This window comes from Microtus ochrogaster, linkage group LG3 (assembly GCF_000317375.1).
Source record: "Microtus ochrogaster isolate Prairie Vole_2 linkage group LG3, MicOch1.0, whole genome shotgun sequence".
NCBI lineage: Eukaryota > Metazoa > Chordata > Mammalia > Rodentia > Cricetidae > Microtus > Microtus ochrogaster.
In genome coordinates this window covers 27,726,617-27,751,286 of record NC_022029.1, presented here as the reverse complement: position 1 = coordinate 27,751,286, position 24,670 = coordinate 27,726,617, and the positions used below count along the sequence as shown (strand labels likewise).

General features: G+C 40.9%; 2 protein-coding genes across 2 annotated transcripts in view; both read right to left on the bottom strand.

The window, feature by feature from the left end:
* LOC101978928 (zinc finger protein 14-like) overlaps window positions 1-4,237 on the bottom strand; it is an 8,776-nt gene extending 4,539 nt beyond the window's left edge. Inside the window, exons 1-3 of the mRNA XM_005360673.2 lie at window positions 4,101-4,237; window positions 736-862; window positions 174-231 (exon numbers count right to left, since the gene is read on the bottom strand). Of these exons, the coding sequence (XP_005360730.1) occupies window positions 174-231; window positions 736-862; window positions 4,101-4,103 (188 nt within the window). The 5' untranslated portion in view covers window positions 4,104-4,237. The remainder of the gene's footprint in view (window positions 1-173; window positions 232-735; window positions 863-4,100) is intronic.
* A 4,602-nt stretch (window positions 4,238-8,839) lies between these two features.
* The window catches only part of LOC102002775 (zinc finger protein 2 homolog), a 32,676-nt gene continuing 16,845 nt past the window's right edge, over window positions 8,840-24,670 (bottom strand). Inside the window, exons 5-7 of the mRNA XM_005360672.3 lie at window positions 24,453-24,510; window positions 20,431-22,314; window positions 8,840-9,031 (exon numbers count right to left, since the gene is read on the bottom strand). Of these exons, the coding sequence (XP_005360729.2) occupies window positions 20,685-22,314; window positions 24,453-24,510 (1,688 nt within the window). The 3' untranslated portion in view covers window positions 8,840-9,031; window positions 20,431-20,684. The remainder of the gene's footprint in view (window positions 9,032-20,430; window positions 22,315-24,452; window positions 24,511-24,670) is intronic.

The following is a 24,670-nucleotide window of genomic DNA, read 5'->3' as shown; positions in this document are numbered from 1 at the left end:
TTGAACTCAGGACCTTTGGAAGAGCAGGCAGTGCTTTTAACCTCTGAGCCATCTCTCCAGCCCCCGTAGGATCATTTTTCACTTAGGTTTACTTGGAGCATTTGGCAGGATCTCAGTTGGTTTATGATTCCCAAATATTTGACATAAACTCTTGTCCATTGAATATAAATTACCTTGTATTTCTGCTGAGATCTTTGTAGTCCTCTTCAATATTTTCTTCTAGTGCTTTCTCTAGAAGAAAATTCAGAATACTTTATGACATTCATATTGAACATAAAAAATTATTACAATCTAGCTTTTATGACATGGGTATTCATACTAAATTTACCACATATTCCCTTCAAGAATCTAAATCACAATACTACACACATAAGCAGAAAACAGTTGCACTCTAACTGAATAAGCAATGGGAGCACTGTAAATTTTGGTCTCTGGCCTCCACCTTTGGAGGCCCCACCCCTGTGCCCCTTGCACCTTGACACCTTGCTGCGGGGGGCTGAGGAGGGTCAAGATAGCCCACCAAACCTTGGCCCCTCCCCAAAGGAGGTCAGGACCACTCCCCTAGCCTATTTAAACTGCTCCCTGGAAAGTTAACATGTGGTCCTGTCTTGCCCCCCGCCCCTCCCCCCCAGTTTGTTTTGATTCAGCACGATTGGGATTTTTGCCTTGACAGAACTTGTGTTAGAAAATATTCCTAACAAGCACGTTTGTTTTGTTTTGTTTTGTTTTTTTTACCTATGAAGATCAGGTTTAAAAATGTTTCTTCCATCACAGCACTGTAGAGCTTCTTTTGAGTAGAATCCAACAATGCCCACTCTTCTACTGTGAAGTTCACAGCAACATCCTCAGAGGTCACTGGCTCCTAAGAGTGCATATATTAGGATGGTTAGCTTTACCTGACAGGCTGACAAGATACAGAATCATCAGGCATATATGTTTCTGGGAATACCTCTAAGTGATCCTTTAAATAGGATTAACTGAAGAATACCTGTGGGAGGCTATCTTGATTACTTATCTAATACAGGAAGATCCACTGTCTCAGTTACTACTTGCCTGCCAGTCAGGCATCACAATCCCTGACTTCAAACTATACTACAGAGCTACGGTACTGCAAACAGCCTGGTATTGGCATAAAAACAGACAGGAGGACCAATGAAACTGAATCAAAGGCCTGGATATTAATTCACACACTTTAGAGCACCTGATTTTTGACAAAAAAATATCAAATGGAAAAAAGAAAGCATTTTTAACAAATGGTGCTGGCATAACTGGATTTCAACATGTAGAAGAGTGAAAATAGACCCATATCTATCACCATGCACAAAACTCAAGTCCAAATGGATCAGACCTCAACATAAAGCCAGCCACACTGAACCTCATAGAAGAGAAAGTGGGAAGTACGCTTGAACACATTGGCACAGAAGACCCCTTCCTAAATATAACCCCAGCTGCACAGATACTGAGAGAAAAAATTAATAAATGGGACCTCCTGAAACTGAAAAGCTTCTGTAAAGCAAAGGACATGGTCAACAAGACAAAATGACAGCCTACAGAATGAGAAAAGATCTTCACCAACCCCACCTCAGACGGAGGTCTGATCTCCAAAATATACAAAAACTCAAGAAATTGGTCATCAAAAGAACAAATAATCCAATAAAAAAAATGGAGTACAGAGCTAAACAGAGAACTCTCAAAAGAGGAATCTAAAATGGCTGAAAGACACTTAAGGAAATGTTCAACATCCTTATTTATCAGAGAAATTCAAATCAAAACAACTCTGAGAATCCATCTTATGCCTCTAAGAATGGCCAAGATCAAAAACACTGATGACAACTTATGCTGGAAAGGTTGTGGGAAAAAGAGAACACTTCTGCATTGTTGGTGGGAATGCAAGCTGGTACAGCCCCTTTGGACGTCAGTGTGGTGATTTCTCAGAAAATTAGAAAACAACCTTCCTCAAGACCCAGTAATACCACTTTTGGGTATATATCCAAAGGATGCTCAATCAGGCCACAAGGACATGTGCTCAACTATGTTCATAACAGCATTGTTTGTCATAGCCAGAACCTGGAAACAACCCAAATGTCCCTTGACTGAAGAATGGATAAGGAAAATGTGGTACATTTACACAATGGAGTACTTACTACACAGTGGAAAAAAAAATCTTGAAATCTGCAGGAAAATAGATGGAGCTAGAAAACATTATTTTGAGTGAGGTAACCCAGACACAGAAAGACAATTATCACATGTACTCACTCATAGGTGGTTTTTAAACATAAAGCAAAGAAAACCAGCCTACAAATCAGAATCACAGAGAACCTAGACAACAATGCAGACACTAAGAGAGACATACATAGATCTAATCTACATGGGAAGTAGAAAAAGAGAAGATCTCCTGAGTAAATTGGGAGCATGGGGACCTTAGGAGAGGGTTGAAGGGGGAGGGGAGACGCAGGGAGGGGAGCAGAGAAAAATGTAAAGCTCAATAAAAATCAACAACAGCAAAAAAGAAAATACACAGACTAACAAAATGGTTGCGAAAACAGGATCCATCCTTCTGTTGCATCCAAGAAACATACCTCAATACCAAGCACAGGTATCACCTCAGGGAAAAGGATCGGAAAAAAAGATATTCTAAGTGAATGACCTAAGAAGCAAGTTGTTGTACCCATTTTAGCATATAACAAAATGGACTTCAAACCTTAACTAATTAAAAGACACAGGGAAGGATCAGTGGAAAAACATACCAAGATGGCATTTCCATTCTTAACATCTCTGTGCCCTCTGAATGAACTAAACAAGGCCTATGTGAATTCACAGACTGAAGCAGCAAGCCTAGGGGCCTACATGGATCTGAACTAGGTCCTCTGGGTATATATTATAGCTTTCAGTTTAGTACTCTTATGGGACACCCGAACATGTGAACTTGTGGGTCTCTTTTCCTCCATGCGGTTGCCTTGTCCAACCTTGTTCTGATGTTTCCTGTTTTACTCATTATATTTTATTTTGTCATGTTTGGCCACTATCTCCTAGAAACCTGTTATTGTCTAATGAGAGACAGAAAGCGAGTAGACCCAGAGGGGAGGACAAATAGAAACTGGGAGAATAAGAGGGAAGGGAAACAATAATCAGGATATGTTGTCTAAGAATAGAAACTGTTTTCAATAAAATGAAAATATATAATAAAGAATCACTACAAACAACACATGAAGCAAATTGAAATTTATCTTTCTTCAGACTGGTAACTTTGGACAACCTCAGTCAGGAAAACAAGAAAAAAAAGCCTTGCACGTTATAATTTTGTGAAACTAAAGCAAAACATGGGGGCTAGAGAAGTGGCTCAGTGGTAAAGAGCACTTGTTGCTCTTGCAGAGGACCTGGGTTCAGTTCCTAGCACCCACAAAGTGGTTCACAACCAGCTGTCACTCCAGTTCCGTGAGAACCAAAGGCACCACCAAGCATGCGACTGGTACACAAACATATATGCAGGGAAGCGCACACACAAAACAAAACGCATAAATCTAAAATAAAATTAAAAATACTAAAGAAAAACAAAACAAGAAAACCGAAGGCAAATATCCAAAAACCATATTGAATGGGGTGTTAAGGAGAGACAGTTCTGTGGGAAACTTCTCAACCACCAGGCGGCATGGGAAACAATTCTGAGGCGGACCAGATGACGGAGGGGAGGGGATGGGAGGAGACAGAAATGATATCCGAGGTGATAATGCATAAAACCTAAATCAAAGCAAACAGAAGCACAAGCGAAGGGAAACTGCACAGACCACCCAGGTCCCTACAGTTCGGGCTCAGCATTTCCATCCCGCCAGCGCCGCAAGGTCTGAGTAGGCGAAGGTCCATGGCAAGGACTAACCCAAGAGTGCTGGAGATTGCGGGGAAGCAGCTTCAGCAGAACAGAAAACTGGGGCACTCGGGGCTCAAGGTTTCCGTGGGGTGCACACTGCACGCACAGGTGGGCACAGGCATTGTTGAGCCAGACTCCGCCTTCCACTGGACTGCACAACGCCCGGGAAGACTCCAGGTGCTGGCGACGCAAAACCCAACTGTCCCCAAGATTCCAGCGCCCCAGGCACACTCACCATTTCTGATGTGCCTAGGTGTCTTCTCAAAGAGGATTGGAGTCAGCCGAACACAAAGTGGTCCAGACCAGACCATCACAAGGATCCCCCCAAGTAGTAAACGAAGCGTAAAAAATGACTTCCGGGACGCGCGCTGCAACCATCCGCTCCCCTGATTGGACAGTTCGGCGTCTTTTAGTAATATGGTCCCTGATTGGTGAACTGTACTCAGCCAGCGAAAATTATCAAAACAATTTAGGAAAGCTCAGCTGCAAGACCTGACTGCTCGCTCTCTCAGAAGAACGCGAACTTCTGTGAATTCAAAGCCATTCAGGGCTACATGGTAAGATCCTGACCCAAAACGAAACAAAAAAGCCCGGCATGGTGCAGGCATTTCTATTCGGGATCTCTAAGTGGAGCCTAGCCTGGTCCAGAGAACTAGTTCCCGGACAGACCATACATAGTACCAGAGAGCTGGGTGGTGGTGGCGCACACCTTTAATCCCAGCCCTTGGGAGGCAGAGGCAGGCGGATCTCTGTGAGTTCGAGACCAGCCTGGTCTACAAGAGCTAGTTCCAGGACAGGCTCCAAAACCACAGAGAAACCCTGTCTCCAAAAACAAAAACAAACAAAAAACAAACAAAAAAACCCCATAGTACCAGAGAAAAGCTGTCTTGGAAAACCAAATCAAGTAAGGAAGCAAAAATAAACAACAAAACAAATTTTAAAACAAAAGCTCTAACATATTATCCGTCCCACGTGGAATAAACCTGTTCCATTTCGGGATTTCACTGCATTGTAAAACGACACAATCTGGGATTTGGAATGCACTCACTCACTGCCTCGAACACCCAGTATTCGCCACCTGCCCTTTCCATAAAGATGGAGCCTTAAGTTTGCTCATTCCATTCCAATCTTTTTCCCCCCAAAGGAAAACAGCAGGTTTTCTGGGTAGAAACAGCCCCCTGGTAGGTTCAAGCACAGGAAACACGTGTGGCGCTTGATAGGAAACCCAGTAAAGATTACGGTTGAGGTAAAGGAAAGTTCATGACTTTCTTACACTTCATGTCTAAATGTATCCCTCTTTGGTCAATATAATTAAAACATACCAACAAGGGACTACTATTATTCAATGAATGTATAAAATAGACACACATACTAGGGGTCCTTAACTAAGAATTCAGAGATATGAAAAGAAACCCCTGAATTTCAAAAAAGGTGGGTTTTGTTGTTGTTGTTGTCTTTTTGTTTTGCTTTTTGACCATGACCATGAAGAAAGCCTCCATTCGCTAGAGTATATACCCCCAAACCTCTGGATCTCACAGACTACCAAGAAAGAGCCCCACACGGGCAGTCTCTAATGATGATGCAGACACACCAAACGATTTATCTTTGGGAACTTACCTTGCCAGCTATTGCTTCCAGAGCCATGAAATAATTCTTTCAAAACTAAGATAATCTCCAGAATTATAATGTCACTCACACCCACATTAGATTTACCTATTTTATTTTGTTTTTATGGGGGGAGGGGGAGACTCTTTCTGCAACTAAAGGGAAGCTCTCATCCCTGCCAGGTAAGGCTTTCCAGTACTACTATGCTAGTTCTGAAATATATATATATATGTATATATATATATAATATATATATTATATATATAATTTTTTGGAATGACTTACATGCTGCACTGTAGTTGTGGATGGAAAGTACAAAAATCTAGTAGTTACTCACACCTATGAGGCTGGGTGTTTCAGCTGGCCTTCTGTATATGCTGTAATCCCAAAGAAGTAGACTTCAATGCCGGTGAAGAGATGGATGTGCTGACAAGCGGAGGGCAAGCTGGCAAAGAACAGACACATCCCGTTCCTTCTTCCCTTGTCTTTATATAGGCTTCTGCTGGCGGCCAGCACCAACAGTGAACAGGTCCCAGAGGATGGAAGAAGGATCAGGCAAGGGGAGCGTTGAGTCCGACACCCAGACTTTGTAACCCAGACTGACTAGCAATCAGAAACTTTCTTATTTATACCGATTTTAAAGTCATTCATGATTTCTCAAGAGACACAGATCACAGCATTCTGTTTCAGGCATACGTTACTAGCATGCCCAGGGTTACAGGTTAGGCATAGACAGAATAGATTTTATCAACAATACATATCCCTATTCCTAGAATTTTACAGAACATTTCAGCTTAGGCAAGCATAATAAACCAGCCAGTTCTCAGGCTGGCAACAATTTGAGGTTTCAAGATGTTTGAGATACTATCTGAATCAGTGCAGGTAACTCCTCAGGCTTTGAGCAGAGTGTTGTTAGCTGTTGGTGGTCAATCCTATTACTTGCAAATTAGCCTACACCTGACTTAGGAACCATTGTAGCTGATATTCAACCTTTGCAACATTTACATTCATAACCTTATAAGAATTTGTTAAATAAAATAATTGTTTTGTTTCTAAATTAGGTAGCATCACAGCAACCTGATGTAAACCAAGCTTTTTAGGAGTGACAAATCTTAATAACTTAATCTTCTTATATTCTTCTATGCCGTTCTTATACTACCTATAAATGCTTTTGTTATCCTTGTCATTCTAGCTCTTCTTGCTGAATTCTTTTTAGAAGACACACACACACACACACACACACGCCTCTACCTTATAGGTTATGTTTCTAAGAATTTCTAGGTATACTGTAAAAAGAGTTCTATGTGCTCTGGTCTGCAGCCAATCCTACTATCCTGCTGAACCTTGGCTAGCCTCTTCTGAATTCATATAGTTCTATTTTGTTCTTTAGTTTGCATAGGGGCAGATAACAATCTCCAAGGCACAGGGACCCCCCCCCCTCAAGTAGGGCCGACTAAGGTCACTACCCTGAAAGCAGGGGGTAGTATGTTCAGGACTTTCTCAGGGGGATACAGAAACAATTTTCTCAGAAAAGACATAGGTGAACTCTTATGCTAATAGCCCCCCAAGAGTATAACACACAGAGATTCAAATTGAAAGTCAAGGGCATCAGTTAGCATTTGGCTCAACTTTCCTGGAACTTCATCAAGCAGCTATGCTACCTTCATGACTTTCACAATTCCCATAAAAGATGGCCTTGCCAGGTTTCCAGCAGAAGGTGTGGCCCAGAATAAAGGTGTTTCTTCCAGCCTCAAGATCTGAATTAAAGGTGTGTATCAACCATCAGCCTCAAGAGACAAACCAAAGGTATGTTGTCTTCTTGCCTCAAGATCCGGATCAGAAGTGTACCCTCCATTTCTGGATTATAGCTCATTCCTGATATGGTCCAGCGGATAACCAAGACTAGCCATCACATTTTTCTAGATTAATACAATGTGCACAGGTGATGGCTCAAGGACCCTGTCTTTTTTGTAGCATAAACTGTCATAATGGAGTAGTAACCATTCTGTCAATTATTCTTCTCCATCGACTCTCCAAACCCTTAGGGAAACAGGCTTTCTCAGATCACAGCGTTTCCGTCATTTCCTTGACTGGATACGTGGCCTGACAGGACTCTATATTGGTGAAGATTGTGAGTCATGACTCCTACCAATAGATAGAACTCTTAGCAAATTCCCATTAAACAATAAGTAAAGCCCAGTCCGTCACTGGGTTTACAATTTTATATTACTTTATTGATAATTCTCTATTCAGATCTGTACCCCATTTTAAAAAAATTGTTTTTTTTTCCAAATAATAAGGCCACCTGAGATGTGGTCTTATTATGTAGCACAGACTGAAATTTGAAATTTATTCTCCAGCAATGCTGAGGCTTGCATGGGCAGCCCATATACTGCAATTCTGTTGAACTTGTCCATAATGGGTTTCATGGTCTAAGTTGATGAGGATGACTGACCAGATCTCTTCCTCACGAGGGCACCAGATCTCATTACAGACGGTTGTGAGCCACCATGTGGTTGCTAGGAATTGAACTCAGGACCTTTGGAAGAGCAGGCAGTGCTCTTAACCTCTGAGTCATCTCTCCAGCCCTAAAAACTTGTTTTTATTGAGCTATATATATATTGTATATTTTGGATATTAGCCCTCGACCAGATGTAGAGTTGGTGAAAATCTTTTCCATTCCTTAGGTTACTGTATTGTGCTATTGACAGTGTCCTTTGCTTACAGACCCTTTTCTATACATGAAGTCTCATTTAGTAACTGTTGACCTGAGTGCCTATTACAAGTGTTCCACTTAGGAAATTGCCTCCTGTGTCAATGTGTTCAAAGCAATTCCTTACCTTCTCTTCTATCATGTTCAGTGTATCTGGTTTTGTGTTGAGGTCTTTGATCCACTTGCACTTGAGTTTTGTGCAGGGTGATAGATATGAACCTATTTGCATTCTTCTGTATGCTGACATTGGGTTAGGTCAGCACCATTTGTTGAGGGTGTTGTTCTTTTCTCCAGTGTGTATTTCTGGCTTCTGTATCAAAAAGTCCATATATGTGTCTATATGTGTGTGGATTTACATCTGGATCCACTGGTTAAAGTGCCAGTTTTTATGCACATAACATGCAGGTTTTGTTTTCATTACAGATGGAAATCAGGAATAGTGATACCTCTGGTAGTTCTTTTATTACTCAGGGTTGCTTCAGTTATCTTGAATTCCCCCCCTCCCCCCATGAAATCGACTGTAGTTCTTTCAAGGTCTATAAAAAATTGTGTTTTAGTTCTCACGAGAGCTGGGCCTCTTTCCAAGCCACCACTCTGTAAGGGCAAGCCATGTTCAGCTCAATCACCAAGATCGTCAAGCCCAATGGCAAGAAGCTGGACGAGTTCAAGTCCGGCATCTTTCAGGTGCTGCTCGAGCTGGAGATGAACTCAGATCTTAAGGCTCAGCTGTAGGAACTCAACATCATCGCAGCCAAGGAAATTGAAGTTGGTGGTGGCCGGAAAGCCATCACAATTTTTGTACCAATTCCTCAGCTGAAATCCTTCCAAAAAATCCAAGTCCACAGTCACTTTTAAAAAAAAAGACAAAAAGGAGAAATGTTGTGAGATAATTGTACACTGTTTGACAATGTCTGATTGATGTAATAAAAGGCTAAAAGTTCAATAACTAGGTGGAAGGTATAGGTGGTATATCTGGGAAGAGAACAGAAGAGAAGGAATCTAGGCCTCCTAGATTCTAAGGAAACCCAGAAAGGAAGCAGGAGGTTTAAGATGGAAAAGAGGTAATGCCATGTGGTAGAACATAAATTAATGAAAATTGGTTAATTTAAGTCATAAGAGCTAGTTAGAAACAAACCCAAGGTATAGGCCAAGCTTACATAATTAATAAAGAATCTCTGTCATTATTTGTGACCTGGCAACCCAAAGTGTGTGTGATTACACTGTATAACTATCCACGTGTGATTACACCATATAACTATGAACCATACTCACTGGACAGTTCATTCCTTTTAGTAGTAAGGTCTCTGAATGGGGAGCTGTTTTCACTCTGATCCTTTGTATTAACTATTGAAACATATTAGGGAAGTTCTGATGCAAACCCTTAATGCCAGCATGCTTGAAGAAGGTGGTCTTTTGAGAATTCAAAGCTATTCAGGGCTACACGTCTACTTTGTATCAAAGTCAAACACTAAGCCTAGCATAGTGGTAGGTATATTTTAATCCATGCAGTCCTGAGGCAGAAGCAACAAGATCACTTAGTTGGAGACTAGCCTATTCTGGAGAGTTAGTTCCTCGGCAGCCAAGATTACTCAATAAAACCATGTCTCTAAACCCAACACAAATAAATAAATAATCAAAACAGAAAATAACGAAAGAAATTCAAGAAACAATAACAAAACTGCTAACTTATTATCCTTGGGCTCTGGAAAATAAGAGTTCATTTTTTTCTAAGACAACATGCTCTAGGGTTTTGGTTCCATTTAATCCCTTCTTTACATACCCATTATTCCCACCTTTGCTTTCTACAAAGAGAGTGCCTTAAGTTTGCTTTTTACATCCTAACCCTTGCTCTAATGGTTAAAATCAGGACTTTTTGTTGTAGTTTTGTTTTGTTTCATTTTGTTTTTTGAGACAGGGTTTATCTGTAGCTTTGGAGCCTATCCTGGAACTAGCTTTTGTAGACCAGGCTGGCCTCGAAATCACAGAGATCAACCTGCCTCTGCCTCCCAAGTGCTGGGATTAAAGGCGTGAGCTACCACCGACTGGCTAAAATCAGGATTTTTGGGTAGCAGCAGGTTTCATATGGGTTCAAGCACTGGAGCTTGGGATAGGACCTGAAAGGAATCCTCAGGAACTAGGGATGAGCCAATATCCCATTATCTGTATCTATTTTGTGTTGTAGGATATTTGATCACACTATGAACCCCATGATTGTGTTGTTTGCTGTAAAAACCTGATTCTTCCTGTGGTGTGGCTCAGTCCTAGTACACATCTCCAAACCAAGAGTTTTCTGCTTATCATAAACAGGATTAACTAAAATCAAACACAGGTCAGGAGATGGAGTAAGCAACCAGGAAAAACAAAACCCATAGACAGTGTGAGTAAGTCAGGAAGATGGATAGGGAGAAGCACAGGAAGTAGAACGGAAGGATGTCTACTTGGGGAGGTTTTGTTCTGAGATGGCATTGGAGAAAGGTCTTTTCTCTTTGCGGCATCAGTGGAAGAGGAAGAAACAGCTGGATCCTTTCCCTGGCTCTCTGAGTTAGCACATTTTCACCCCAGCCTCTGACTCTTGAGTCATTGGTAAAGTAGAACAGTAGGAAGATGGACTAGATGACAATTGATATTAATAAGGACACACCAGGTGAATAACCATCTGATGGGTGATAAACTCCTGAACAAGGTTTATGAGACCAATGCCAATGGACTTCTTTCTGTAATTCTCTTGTGGGTACCACCCACCCAAAAAATGGCAACGGGATTCTTCCCACAGTTGTTGGCAGTGTGTTCCTCCTTTACTGGGCACTGTTGTTCCTGTGAATCAACAGAAGGATGACTTCCTCCTATACTGTGTAATTATGGTGAATAAAATATACCTTTAGAGTTAAACCTTTGTCCCACAAAATGGAGAGAAACTTAGAGGCCTGTTTTCCATCATTGGCTCACGGACAAGGCCATATAAGCTGGAAGGAGATAGGAGCTCAGCCGGACTAGGCAGTCAGTCTGAAGAAGCAGCAGTCTGAGGCAGTCAGTGTGAGGAGGTAGTCGGACAGAGGGCAGGACTGTCCTTTTGATAGAGGTAAGAACTCCAGTGGTTGGCCGATCTGCTTCACTGACCCTTCAGCTTTAACCCCCTGATAGCTCATTCTGGGTTTCTATTATTAATACCAATTAAAATTCATGCTATAGAAAGCTTGTAACTTTTTATTCAAGGCTCTGAGGCCAGACCATTCTCTGCAGTCCTGGCTATTTGTGAAGCCTTTCCCAAGGTTATCTGGGAATAAAGCCATTTCTTTCCATACTTGGTTAGTTGTTTTTTTTTCCTGTTAGCACATAAATTTCAGGTCTAAAACATAAATAGTTAGTTATCTGAACCTAAAATCTTGTACCAGAAACTGAAGTAAGACATTTGTTCTTTTCTTTCTTTTTGTTTATAGTTGTATAGCTAATTTTTATATTTATTTATTTATTTATTAAAGATTTCTTCCTCCTCCCCACCACCACCTCCCATTTCCCTCCCCCTCCCCCGATCAAGTCCCCCTCCCTCATCAGCCCAAAGAGCAATCAGGGTTCCCTGAACCTGTGGGAAGTCCAAGGACCACCCACCTCACTCTAGTAAGGTGAGCATCCAAACTGCCTAGGCTCCCACAAAGCCAGTACGTGCAGTAGGATCAAAACCCAGTGCCAGCCGGGCGGTGGTGGCGCACGCCTTTAATCCCAGCACTCGGGAGGCAGAGGCAGGCGGATCTCTGTGAGTTCGAATCAAGCCTGGTCTACAGAGCTAGTTCCAGGACAGGCTCCAAAGCCACAGAGAAACCCTGTCTCGAAAAAACCAAAAGAACAAACAAACAAACAAACAAACAAACAAAAAACCCAGTGCCATTGTTCTTGAGTTCTCAGCAGTCCTCATTGTCCGCTATGTTCAGGGAGTCCGGTTTTATTCCATGCTTTTTCAGACCCAGGCCAGCTGGCCTTACTGAGTTCCCGGTAGAACATCCCCATTGTCTCAGTGTGTGGGTGCACCCCTCGCGGTCCTGAGTTCCTTGCTCGTGCTCTCTCTCCTTCTGCTCCTGATTTGGACCTTGGGATTTCAGTCCGGTGCTCCAATGTGGGTCTCTGTCTCCTTTCATCTGTCAGAATGGCTAAAATCAGAAACACCAATGATAGCCTTTGCTGGAGAGGTTGTGGAGTAAGGGGTACACTCATCCATTGCTGGTGGTGGGAATGCAAACTTGTGCAACCACTTTGGAAAGCATTGTGGCAGTTTCTCGGGAAATTCGGGATCAACCTACCCCTGGACCCAGCAATACCACTCTTGGGAATATACCCAAGAGATGTCCTATCATACAACAAAAGTATATGCTCAATTATGTTCATAGCAGCATTGTTTGTAATAGCCAGAACCTGGAAACAACCTAGATGCCCTTCAATGGAAGAATGGATGAAGAAAGTATGGAATATATACATATTAGAGTACTACTCAGCAGTAAAAAAAACAATGACTTCTTGAATTTTGCATGCAAATGGATGGAAATAGAAAACACTATCCTGAGTGAGGTAAGCCAGACCCAAAAAGAGGAACATGGGATGTACTCACTCATAATTGGTTTCTAGCCATAAATAAAGGACATTGAGCCTATAATTCGTGATCCTAGAGAAGCTAAATAAGAAGGTGAACCCAAAGACAAACATATAGGCATCTTCCTGAATATTAACCTTCATCAGGCGATGAAAGGAGACAGAGACAGAGACCCACATTGGAACACCGGACAGAAATCTCAAGGTCCAAATCAGGAGTAGAAGGAGAGAGAGCATGAGCAAGGAACTCAGGACCACAAGGGGTGCACCCACACATTGAGACAATGGGGATGTTCTATTGGGAACTCACCAAGGCCAGCTGGCCTGGGTCTGAAAAAGCATGGGATAAAACCGATCTCGCTGAACATAGCGGACAATGAGGACTACTGAGAACTCAAGAACAATGGCAATGGGTTTTTGATCCTACTGCACATACTGGCTTTGGGGGAGCCTAGGCAGTTTGGATGCTCACCTTACTAGACCTGGATGGAGGTGGGTGGTCCTTCCCACAGGGCAGGGAACCCTGATTGCTCTTCGGGCTGATGAGGGAGGGGGACTTGATCAGGGGAGGGGGAGGGAAATGGGAGGCGGTAGCGGGGAGGAGGCAGAAATCTTTAATAAATAAATAAATTTAAAAAAAAAAGTGTTGGAGAAAGCAGGACTGTAAGGAATACACCTCAACACAATAAAGGCTACTTAGAGCAACCCTACAGCCAACATCAACTTAAATGGTGAGAAACTCAAAGCAATTACACTAAAAGCAGGAACAAGACAAAGTTTTTTATTCTCTCTTCACAGCAATAAACATCCTAAGACATCACATACTATTCAAAATACTAAACATACAAAACAAATTTCTTTCCATATCTACTCATTAAGTAATTGAAGTAATTTCTTCCTTTGAAAAGGAAGAAATCCAAGTTTGCTATTCTAAGATGATATGATAGTATGTAAGTGACACTAAAATTTCCACCAGGGAACTCCTACAGCTGATAAACACCTTCAGCAAAGTGGTTAGACACAGATTAACTCAAAATAATCAGTACAAATAACAAAGAAACTGAGAGTGAAATTGGGGAAACAACAACTTTCAAAATAGTCCCAAATAATATAAAATATCTTTGGGTAGCTCTAAATGAGCAAGTGAAAGATGTGCATGACAGCAAGGCTTTGAAGGAAAACTGGAGAAGATATAAGAAGATAGATCTCTCATGCTCATGGATAGGTAGGATCAACATTGTACAAGTGGCCATCCTACCAAAAGCAATCTACAGATTCAACACAATCCCCCTCAAAATTCCAACACAATTATTTATACTGCTTGAAAGAACTATATTCAGCTTCATATGGAAAAACAAACAAACAAACAAAAAACTAGGATAGCTAAAACAATTCTGTATAATAAAGGAAGTAAGTTCCTGAGGTATCGCCATCCCTGATTTCAAGCGCTGCTACAGAGCAAAAGAAATTAAAAAAAAAAAACGCATGGTATTGGCATAAAAAACAGACACATAGATCAATGGAATCAAATCAAAGACCTAAATATAAATCCACAACCTATGAACACCTAATTTTTGATAAATAAGCTAGAAAGACATAGAAAAAAAAGAAAGCATCTTCAATGAGTGGTACTGGTATAACTGGATGTCTGCATATAGAAGAATGCAAATAGAACCTATCTATTACTGTGCACGCAACTCAAGTCCACTTCACTAAAGACCATAATATAAAGCCAGATGCACTGAACCTGACAGAAGAGAAAATGGGGAATAGCCTTGAACACACTGACACAGGAAATGACTTCCTGAACAAAATCCTGGTAGCACAAGCACTAAGATAGATAATAAATGAGACCGTGTGAAGCTAAAAAGCTTCTATAAGGAAAGGACACCATCAATAGGACAAAACAGCAGCTTACAGAAGAGGAAAATATTTTCTTCAACTCCACATCTGATAGAAGTCTAATATCTAAAACAAATAAGAACTTAAGAAACAAGACATCATCCAACAAAATAACCTAAATGAGGTACAGATATAAACAGAACATTCTCAATAAAGCAATCACAAATTGTTGAGAAATACTTAACGTTATGTTCAAGAACATTAGCCTTCAGGAAAATGCAAATCAAAACAATTCTGAGATTCCATCTTACACCTGTTAGAATGGCTAAGATCAATAAAAGAATTGACAGCTCATGCTGGCTACCATGTAAGTGGAACATTTCTTCGTTCCTGACAGGTGTGTAAACCTGTACAACCACTATAGATATCAATATAGAAGTTCCTCAGAAAACTAGAAATCAATCTACCTTAACACCCAGCTATACCTCTCCTGGGCATATACCTAAAGGATGGTCCATCCTATCAGAAAGGCACTTGCTCTCCTATGTACACAGTGGGTTTATTCATAATACCTAGAAACTACAAACAACTTATAAGTCCCTCAACGAAAGAATGAAAATATAAAATATGGTACATTTACAAATGGAGTACTACTCAGCTGTTAAGAACAATGACATCATGAAATTTGCAAGCAAATGTATCAAAATAGAAAAAAAAATCATCCTGAGACATCCATGACCCAGAAAGACAAACATGGCACGTATCCACCTGTAAGTGGATATCAGCTGTTAAGTGAAGAATAATCATGCTATAAGCCAGAACCAGAAAGGCTCAGTAACAAGGGTGTCTCTAAGGGGATGAATGTTTCTTCCTGGGAAAAACAAACAGAACATATTTTGCATGTGGACTAAGGCAATCAGGCATGGGAATGGGAGTGATCACACGGTGAGGAGAGGTTTGGAGGGAGAGAGACTTAGGGGTTAATCTGATAACTGGTAAACCTGTAAGGAGGCTGGATGGACACCACCAGCTTGAGATTAAAACCACTTTTTTTTTTTTTTTTACTTTCGTTTAATTGGACAAGATCAGAACTTGGGAAAACCAGTCATTTAAGAGGAGGACATGGATAGATTGGTTATCAGTATCACTTTTTAATGTTATAGTTTAATACTTTTCTTAGAAATATTATTTTAATGCTTTACAGCGTAACTAATTTTATTTCATTGCAAACAACTGATTTCTTATTGACTAAATAGTATATCAGTTAAAAAAATTAATAATTGTCTATGCTGGGCTGGAGAGATGGCTCAGCGGTTAAGAGCATTGCCTGCTCTTCCAGAGGTCCTGAGTTCAATTCCCAGCAACCACATGGTGGCTCACAACCATCTGTAATGAGGTCTGGTGCCCTCTTCTGGCCTGTAGGCATACACACAGACAGAACACTCTATACATAATAAGTAAATAAATAAATATTTTTAAAAAATAATTGTCTATGCTAAATATTAACAACATTTTATGGAAGGTCAAGGGACAAGGACACAAGGGAAAGAATACTATCATCAAGAAGGAGCTCAATTTCACAAAAATTTTCTAAAATATTTGTATCAAATTCTAAAATCCCCCAAACACATTAGATTATGTCAGTAAAATTACTAGGTAGAACGGGGTTGGCCCTCAAGAAGGACACAGCTAGCTAGAAAGGCTTTGGCAGTTGATGGTCTTGGGGAAAGGCAAGTTATTTACTTCAGGGATATGGCCACTAGTATGTCGCCAGTGTTCTAGTATCTGTTCAGACACATGTGGACAGCACTTACTGAACTCGGTGGAAAATAAATTCAAAAAACTAAGAACTAGGTGTACTGGGGATGTAAGCACTAGATATGATGAAAAGAATCACTTAAAGGTAAGTGTCCCAATAATAAAAAATAAATTTTAAAGGTTTGGTTGATTACTTAATAGCAACAATAAAATAGATGTCCACGAGGTTAGGATATAGGTAAGAAGGTAAAAAATTACAGTGGCAGCCTGAAGACTTCAAACCCTATCAAGGATGTGTGTAAAAGTGAATGCTTACTCACTGTTTGTGGGAGTTTAAACTGCTGAAATTAACAAGCGAATCAATGTGAAATTGCCTCATAGAGAGAAAAGTAAAAATACTATTTCATCAAGCTATCCATTTCTCCGCATGTAATGAAGAGTCCATACAGTACAACAGATACATGCGCAGTCATCATTGCTGCTCCAGTTCCAATAGCCAGAACAAGAATCAGCCTGGGTCTCCAGCAGCTGATGTCCACATGATGGAGATGTAGCACACAAGCACAATGTTTTCCCCTCGGCAATGAAGAAAACTGAAATGAATGGAGGAAGGCATGAAATTCTCAACCATTATGGGTCATCCCAGAAAGGAATGTTTGCTGAGAAAGTCTGTTTCCCAAGATAACCTGTCTCCCTTGGACAAATAATTTCAGTAAGGAAGATGATCCAACTTCCTCATTCCCATGCTCCTCCTATAAAGGTTCAGGCGACTTTCTCCCATTGCACAGTTTCCCTACACAGCAAGAATTTAGGTGCCACTTGCTATGTATCCTAATGACCAGTGTCCTCTGTTTGAAGTCAAACTCTGACCTCCTTCCAGCCTTCTGTCCCCTGTACCCTAAAATCTAGCAAATTGAAAACAGTATTTTTGGGGCTCTAAAGAAGTCCATCCTCTAAAATGATTAATTCCTGATTAAGTACTCCTTCATACAATTTCCACTACTTGGAGAAGCCTAGAGCAAAACAAACAACAATGCAATCCCAAGATAAAGCACAAGCCCGAGAGAGCTTTTCAAAAAGTCCCATTTTTTTTTTTTTGCCTCAGAAATGGTTAGTGCAAAAGAAAATTCTAATTTAAAGTTTGCCAATGCACCTCAGTGGACATTTGATGAAAGGAAGTAAAAGAATCCCTGACTGATGAAAAAGACATATGGCTTGGATATTCCTGATAGGAGATCCTGAGGCCAAAATCAATGCAGTTGGGGTAGAAGGAATTCTGAGTTCGCTCCAGATCCAGGAATGAGAAGGAGGGCCTGCTATGCAAACACAATAGTCTGGAATGGAACCTTTTCACACCTTATACTTAAATCTATCCAATTCCTTGTTCACCTGTGTGTTTTGGTTTTTTGAATCAGAGTCTCTCTATTATGGATCTGGACTAGCCTAAAACACACAATGTAGTCTAGGCTAGCTTGGAGTTCAAATCACCTACCTCTTCCTCCAAAGCACCGGGATAAAAGGCTTCATTTACCATGTCCTACTCAACCATTTTATAAAAAGAAAATTAGAATACCAAAAAGAGAATACAATTACTAAATGCACAGAAAAATGAAACTATATGGCAGCAATACTCAATAAATTATTCAAGAGTTATAAAGTGGAGGGCTGGAGAGATGGCTCAGTGGTTAAGAGCATTGCCTGCTCTTCCAAAGGTCCTGAGTTCGGTTCCCAGCAACCACATGGTGGCTCACAACCATCTGTGGGGAGTTCTGGCGCCCTCTTCTGGCCTGCAGGCATACATGCAGACAGAATATTGTATACATAATAAATAATAATAATAATAATAATAATAATAATAATAATAATAATAATAATAATAGAGTTATAAAGTGGATACTAGATGTTAAGCAAAGTATAGCCAGACTACAATCCACAGCTGCAGAGAGGCTAGGTAACAAGGAGGACCAAAGAGGAATGCACGAACCACCCTGGGAAGGGAAATTAGATGAGATCTCTTGGGTAAACTGGGGGCGAGGTGGAGCAGTAAAGGGGAGAGGATGGGGAATGAGAACATGATGGAAGGATGGTCGAGATCTGGGGAAAGAGTGGGAGAGCAATGAAAGAGATATTTTTATAGAGAGAGCCATAATGGGGTTAGGGAGAAACCTGGTACTAGGGAAACTCCCAGGAATCCATAAGGATGACTCCAGCAACAGTTGAGAGGGTGCCCGAACTGGTCTCTCCCTGTGATCAGATTGGTTAATATCTAAAGAGTCATCACAGAATCTTCATCTAGTAATTGAGGGAACCAGTGCAGAGTTCCACAACCAACTACCAGGCCAAGGAGGGAATATATGAGCAAGGGAGGTCAAGATCATGAAGATCTGCAGAGACAATAGAACCAACCTTGTGGAAACTCACGAACCCTAGATTGACAGCTGTGGAGCCTACATCGGACCAAACTAAGCCCTCTGCATGTGGGAGACAGTTGTGTAGCTTGTTGTGAGGGTCCCTCAGGAGTGGGGCCAGGATCTATCCCTGGTACATGATCTTTCTAGCTTGTTCCCTATTGTGGAAGGCCATGCCCAGCCTTAATGCAGGGGGAAAGGTTTGGTTCTGCCCAACTTAATGTGCCAGACTCTGTTGACTCCCCAGGGGAGGCCTTACCCTTTGGGAGAAGTGAATGGAGGTTGGGCTGTGGGGGGGGGGATGACAAAGGGCTGGTAGGAAGAGGGGTGGGACGGAGAACTGTGGTTAGAATGTAAAATGAAATTAATAAAAATAAAAAGATAAATAAATGTCCAGACACTTTCTAGATGTACTTGGAACCAAAATAAAAGAAAGAAATTCTTCTCTCATACCATAGAGATGAAGAAATTTTTGGCCCCCAAATAGGAGTGATGTCTACATACACAAGAAAAACTCATTCACAAGCCTCAAGATGGAAGTGACAAAGAGTTCCTTACCTAGTGATGAGGTAGAGACACCTAAGAATTTAACTCTGGTAGCTGGCCAAGCCTGCTATTGCTTCTGCTGTAAATAAAGTTATTTCAACACCTTTATATTCACCAGAGGGACAATACTATGTACACATGCATAAAGGTACAATAAGTGAGATGACCTGAGTCTGCAGGGCAGGCGAATCTTCCAGGGTCTTTAGCTCGTGTATCTTTCCTGTATATCCACACAATCTTGTGTAGACTCGTACGTACACAAGAGGGAGCTATGGAGCAGACTGAAATGCAAGCCATATCTCAACAGTGAAAGGGGGCAGGAAAGAGGGAAAGGTGCTCAAGGGAAGATGTCATGGGCCATTAACTTAGCATCAATCTCCAAAATCTAACTGGGTGGTTGTAAGAGTGCTCACTTGGGTGAATAAAACTCCTGGGCATCAAAACTCCCATTCTCTCAGCTGCCACTGCCTTTTATATGTTGATCCCGAGGACCTCCTGCAGTTTCTAACTTTTGTCTGTCTCAATTCCCCTGTGGTTCTACAAAAACTATTGGGGCTGCAGAAGGATTATGAAAAACTATTTCCTTACTTATGGCTAAAATAGTATAGAACTACAAGAAACTGTCAAAATAAATAAAAGCATCAGTAAAAACTGAAAAAGAGAACTCCAAATCTTTGCTTGAAGAATACTGAGAAGTACAAAGTGCAAGATTTCCATGCATGTAGTTGATGATGAGACGGTGACTGTGGAAAGGTTAAAGCACTTACTGCTCTTCCAAAGGACTGAAGTTTGAACCCTAGTACTGAGCTCACTCACCTCACAACTGCTTCTAATTCAAGTTCCTGGAAATCCTACACCCTTTTCTGACTCCATGTTCTTACATGTATGGGCACACAAACACAACACACTGACAGAAACTATAAACTTTAGGGAAAAAAAAGTTTACATAAACGATAACCAGAAAATGCTTAGTCACATAAGTCTAATTGCCAAGAAGGCTTTTCTACCATATATGTGTGTGTATATATAAATACATATATATATCAACTGTTCAATATGACAACTCTTACAAGTTAAATTACTAGGGCAGAAAAAGGATTTTTCACAATGCTTACATGCATAAGTCTTCATTCTTGAGTGAATTCTTTCATGGCTGGAATGATCATAAAGTTGACGGAACAGTTTCCTCATGCATTACATGAAAACACTTCCTCTCCAGTGTGAATTCTTTCATGAGTAATATGGTAAGAGGGACTGGTGAAGGATTTTCCACAGGTTTTACATGCATAAAGCTTCTCTCCAGCGTGAATTCTTTCATGAGAGTTGCACCAACTGAATTTGGCAAATGTTCTCTACAATGTTTACATGTTTAAGGTTTCTCTCCAGTGTGAGCCCTTTCATGCTTGTTACGATAGCCAGAGCTGGTGAAGGCTTTCCCACAATGCTTACACGTGTAAGGCTTCTCTCCAGTGTGAATTTTCTCATGACTGTTACGAGAACTCAAAATGGCAAAGGTTTTGCCACAGTGCTTACATGCATAAGGTTTCTCTCCAGTGTGACCCCTTTCATGAGCACTACACCAAATAGAACTGATAAAGGCTTTTCCACAATGCTTACACACATAAGGCTTCTCTCCAGTATGAAGTTTTTCATGAGTGTTACGAGAACTCAAAATGGCAAAGGTCTTGCCACAGTGCTTACATGCGTAAGGATGCTCTCCAGTGTGAATTCTTTCATGAATGTTACGATAACTGGCTTGGGAGAAGGCTTTTCCACAGTGCTTACATGCATAAGGCTTCTCTCCAGTGTGACTTCTTTCATGAGTGATAAGAGAACCCAAAATGACGAATGTTTTGCCACAGTACTTACATGCATAAGGTTTCTCTCCAGTGTGAATTCTTTCATGAACGTTCCGATAACTGCAATTGTTGAAAGCTTTTCCACAGTGTTTACATGTGTAAGGCTTCTCTCCAGTGTGACTTCTTTCGTGAGTGATACACCCAGTCAAACTGGCAAAGGTTTTGCCACAATGCTTACATGCGTAAGATTTCTCTCCAGTGTGAATTCTTTCATGAATTCTACAAGAAGTGGGACTAAAGAAGCTTTTCCCACAAAGTTTACATGCATAAATCTTCTCTCCAGTGTGAATTTTCTCATGACAGTTACGAGACCTCATAATGGCAAAGGTTTTGCCACAATGCTTACATGCATAAGGTTTCTCTCCAGTGTGAATTCTTTCATGAATGCTGCAATAACTGGAACTTCTGAAGGCTTTTCCACAGTGCTTACACATGTAAGGCTTCTCTCCGTTGTGACCCCTCTCATGAGTGTTGCACCAGCTAGAACTGGTGAAGGCTTTTCCACACTGCTTACATGCATAAGGCTTCTCTCCAGTGTGAGTTACTTTATGTTTCTCAAAACACGAAGCATACTTAAATGTTTTCCCACATGGTTTACAAGTGTATTTTTTCTCTCCAATATGACTTTTTTCAGGGGTGATAAGGTCACTGGAATCAATGAAGGCTTCTTCACTGTGGTTATGAGCAAACGATTTCACTTCTGTATGGATTCCATTATCTTCTGCACTACATGTATATCTCCTTAATATTTTCCCATTGAGTTTATCTCCACATTGTGTTCTCTTGTGAGGCTGATCAGAAGGGAGATTTCTAAAGGCTTCCTTACATTGTTGATTCTTATAAGGTTTCTCTCTGGGAAAAGTTTCAAGTACCTGAAGTGATTCAGAATGACTGGTATTTTCCCAATGTTTCTGATGTATAAAGGACTCCTTACAGTGAGATTGTTCCCCTTTAGCTTGGTTTCTGAGATATACAGGTGAGAATGAATGACCAATGATGCTTCTTACATGCAACTGGCTTTCATATCCTGTTATTGTGGGAGGCATGTCTTCATTAACCATATTCTTTAGAATTGGCTGAAGGTTGTCATCACACTGAATATTATATTCATATCCACAATCTTTCTCAATCAACTGAGTTCTGCAAGAAACGAGAAGACGATTACTATAAAAAAAAAAGGGAAACACTGAAGGCTAGTTCATGTGGTCTGCTACAACTTTACTATTAGAGAGGTTGTAGCATAATGCCTCCAATGTTGAGGATAGTGTAACCATTTGTGAAACCCATTATCTGTAAAGAAACAGAGTGTTAACTATGGAGGTAGCAGAATGGTGGTGGTGGTGGTGGTGCACACCTTTAATCAAGCACTAGGGAGGCAGAGGTGCACAGAATTCTGTGAGTTCAGAACCAGCCTGATCTACAGAGCTAATTCCAGGACTGCTAGGGCTAAAAAAGAGGAACCCTGTCTCAAAAAACCAAAACCAAAACCAAAATCCAAAACCAAACAAACACATAGTTTTGGAGGTTAAGAGCAATTCTTGCTCTTCCAATAGACCAGGGTTTTATGACCAGCATTTATGTGGAGAACTCACACATTCCTGTTAGTCTTGAGTTGAAGAATTTATTGGTGTTTTCTGGCCGCCACAAATCTTCTTACCATAAGAAGTGTACAACGTACACATATGCCTACACATAACATAATTAATGGACATAAATGGAGTAAACATCCAGTCACAGGTCTTAGCATTAAGAGAAAATTATGACATTCACATAAAGTTGTGGAACACTGTGGCATTCTACGCCCTCAGCCTGTGTTGGTTAGTTTGTAATCAACCAGAAGCATCTAGGGTCATCTGAGAGTAGGGACCCTTCATTGAGAAAATGACTCAAAAACACTGGGCTGTAAACAAGTCTTCGGGAGCATTTTCTCGGTCCTGACTCATGAGGGAGGGCTTAGACGATAGTGGGATGTGTGCCCCTGCACAGGTGGGTATGGGTTTTATAAGAAAGATACCTCAGGAGTCCATGAGGAGCAAGCAAGTAAGCAACATTCCCCCATAGTCTCTAGCTCCATTCCAATCTCCAGGTTCCTGCCTACTCTGAGCCCCTGTCCTGCCTTTCCTTGTTGTACTGGAACATGGAAGTATAAGTCAAAATAAACCCCATTGCTTCCAAAGATGACTTTGGTCATGGTGATTATCACAGGAACAAAGAGGACTCTCAAACAGAAGTTGGTTACCAGGTTCATGGGGTATTCATTTACCAGAGCTGACCACATGGCTTTTAGGTCTATGAAAATGTCTAGAAACTTTAGGTTAGATGACCTTAGTCACTGAGTCTGAGAATAAAGAGCTGTCCCAGGAGCTCGGAGGTCAGGAATGCTGACAGTAATGATGGAAGTCTGACTTCTGTGGTTTTAGGGATGATGGAAGGTACCTCAGAGGCTCTACTGGGGCAGTTCCTGTGATATCTCATAAGAACCTATGTTTTCCAATGTTATAGTGTGATTTATATTGTAAGATTAAGAGTATTTAGGAAGAAACAAGCCATGAACGGCTCTAGATTAATAATGTGGGGTGTGTGTGTATGTGTGTGTGTGTAATGTTGGCAAGAGGTGAAGGGATCTAGTTAGTTTCCATCAATTTGACAGAAGCTAGTACACACATCTGAGAAGAGGAAACACCAAAGGAGAAAGTGGCTTTGCCAGACTGACAGATATGTCTGTGGAGACATCTCCTGATTATTATGGATGTTGTCCCCTAGAGAGGTGGGCCGGGGTTGAAGGGAGGTGGCTGAATAAGGGATGAGCACACAGTACACAGCATCTCTCCATCACCTCTACCTCAGTTCCTGCTCTGCTTCCCTTTATTATGGAACTGTGACAAGGAAGGGTAAGTAAACTAAACATGAGCTCCACCTCAGAGTTGCTTTCTTTCACAGCAAAAGAAAGGGAACAAACACAGCGCTTTCTATTCAAAGCCTCAAAAAGGTATACAGAATGATTCTAAATAAGTTTAAATATGACAGGAAGATTTTGTGTAGCAAACTCTTGGAAAAGCTCTTTCAGATTAATGTTCTATCACGTTAGTGATATTCACAGATTGTAGATGATACAGATTACACAAACAGGGAATGAGATAATTCAGTGCTCTGATATAGGAATTTTGGGTTAGATTCAATGTGCAATTAGACAGATATAGATCATTTAGTAGGTTCTCGGTCATCATCTCACTTGTAAATGTTAGATATAAAGTTGCTTCCTATTGAATATAATTTACCTCAGACTTCTGCAGAGATCTTTGTAGTTCTCTTCAATGTTTTGTTCTAGTCCTTTTTCTAAAATTAAACGAAAAGAATTCATTATGTGCTAAAATAAAAAACTCCAATGATAGCCTTTGCTGGAGAGGGTGTGGAGGAAGGGGTACCCTCATCCATTGCTGGTGGGAATGCAATCTTGTGCAACCACTTTGGAAATCAGTGTTTCGGTTTCTCAGGA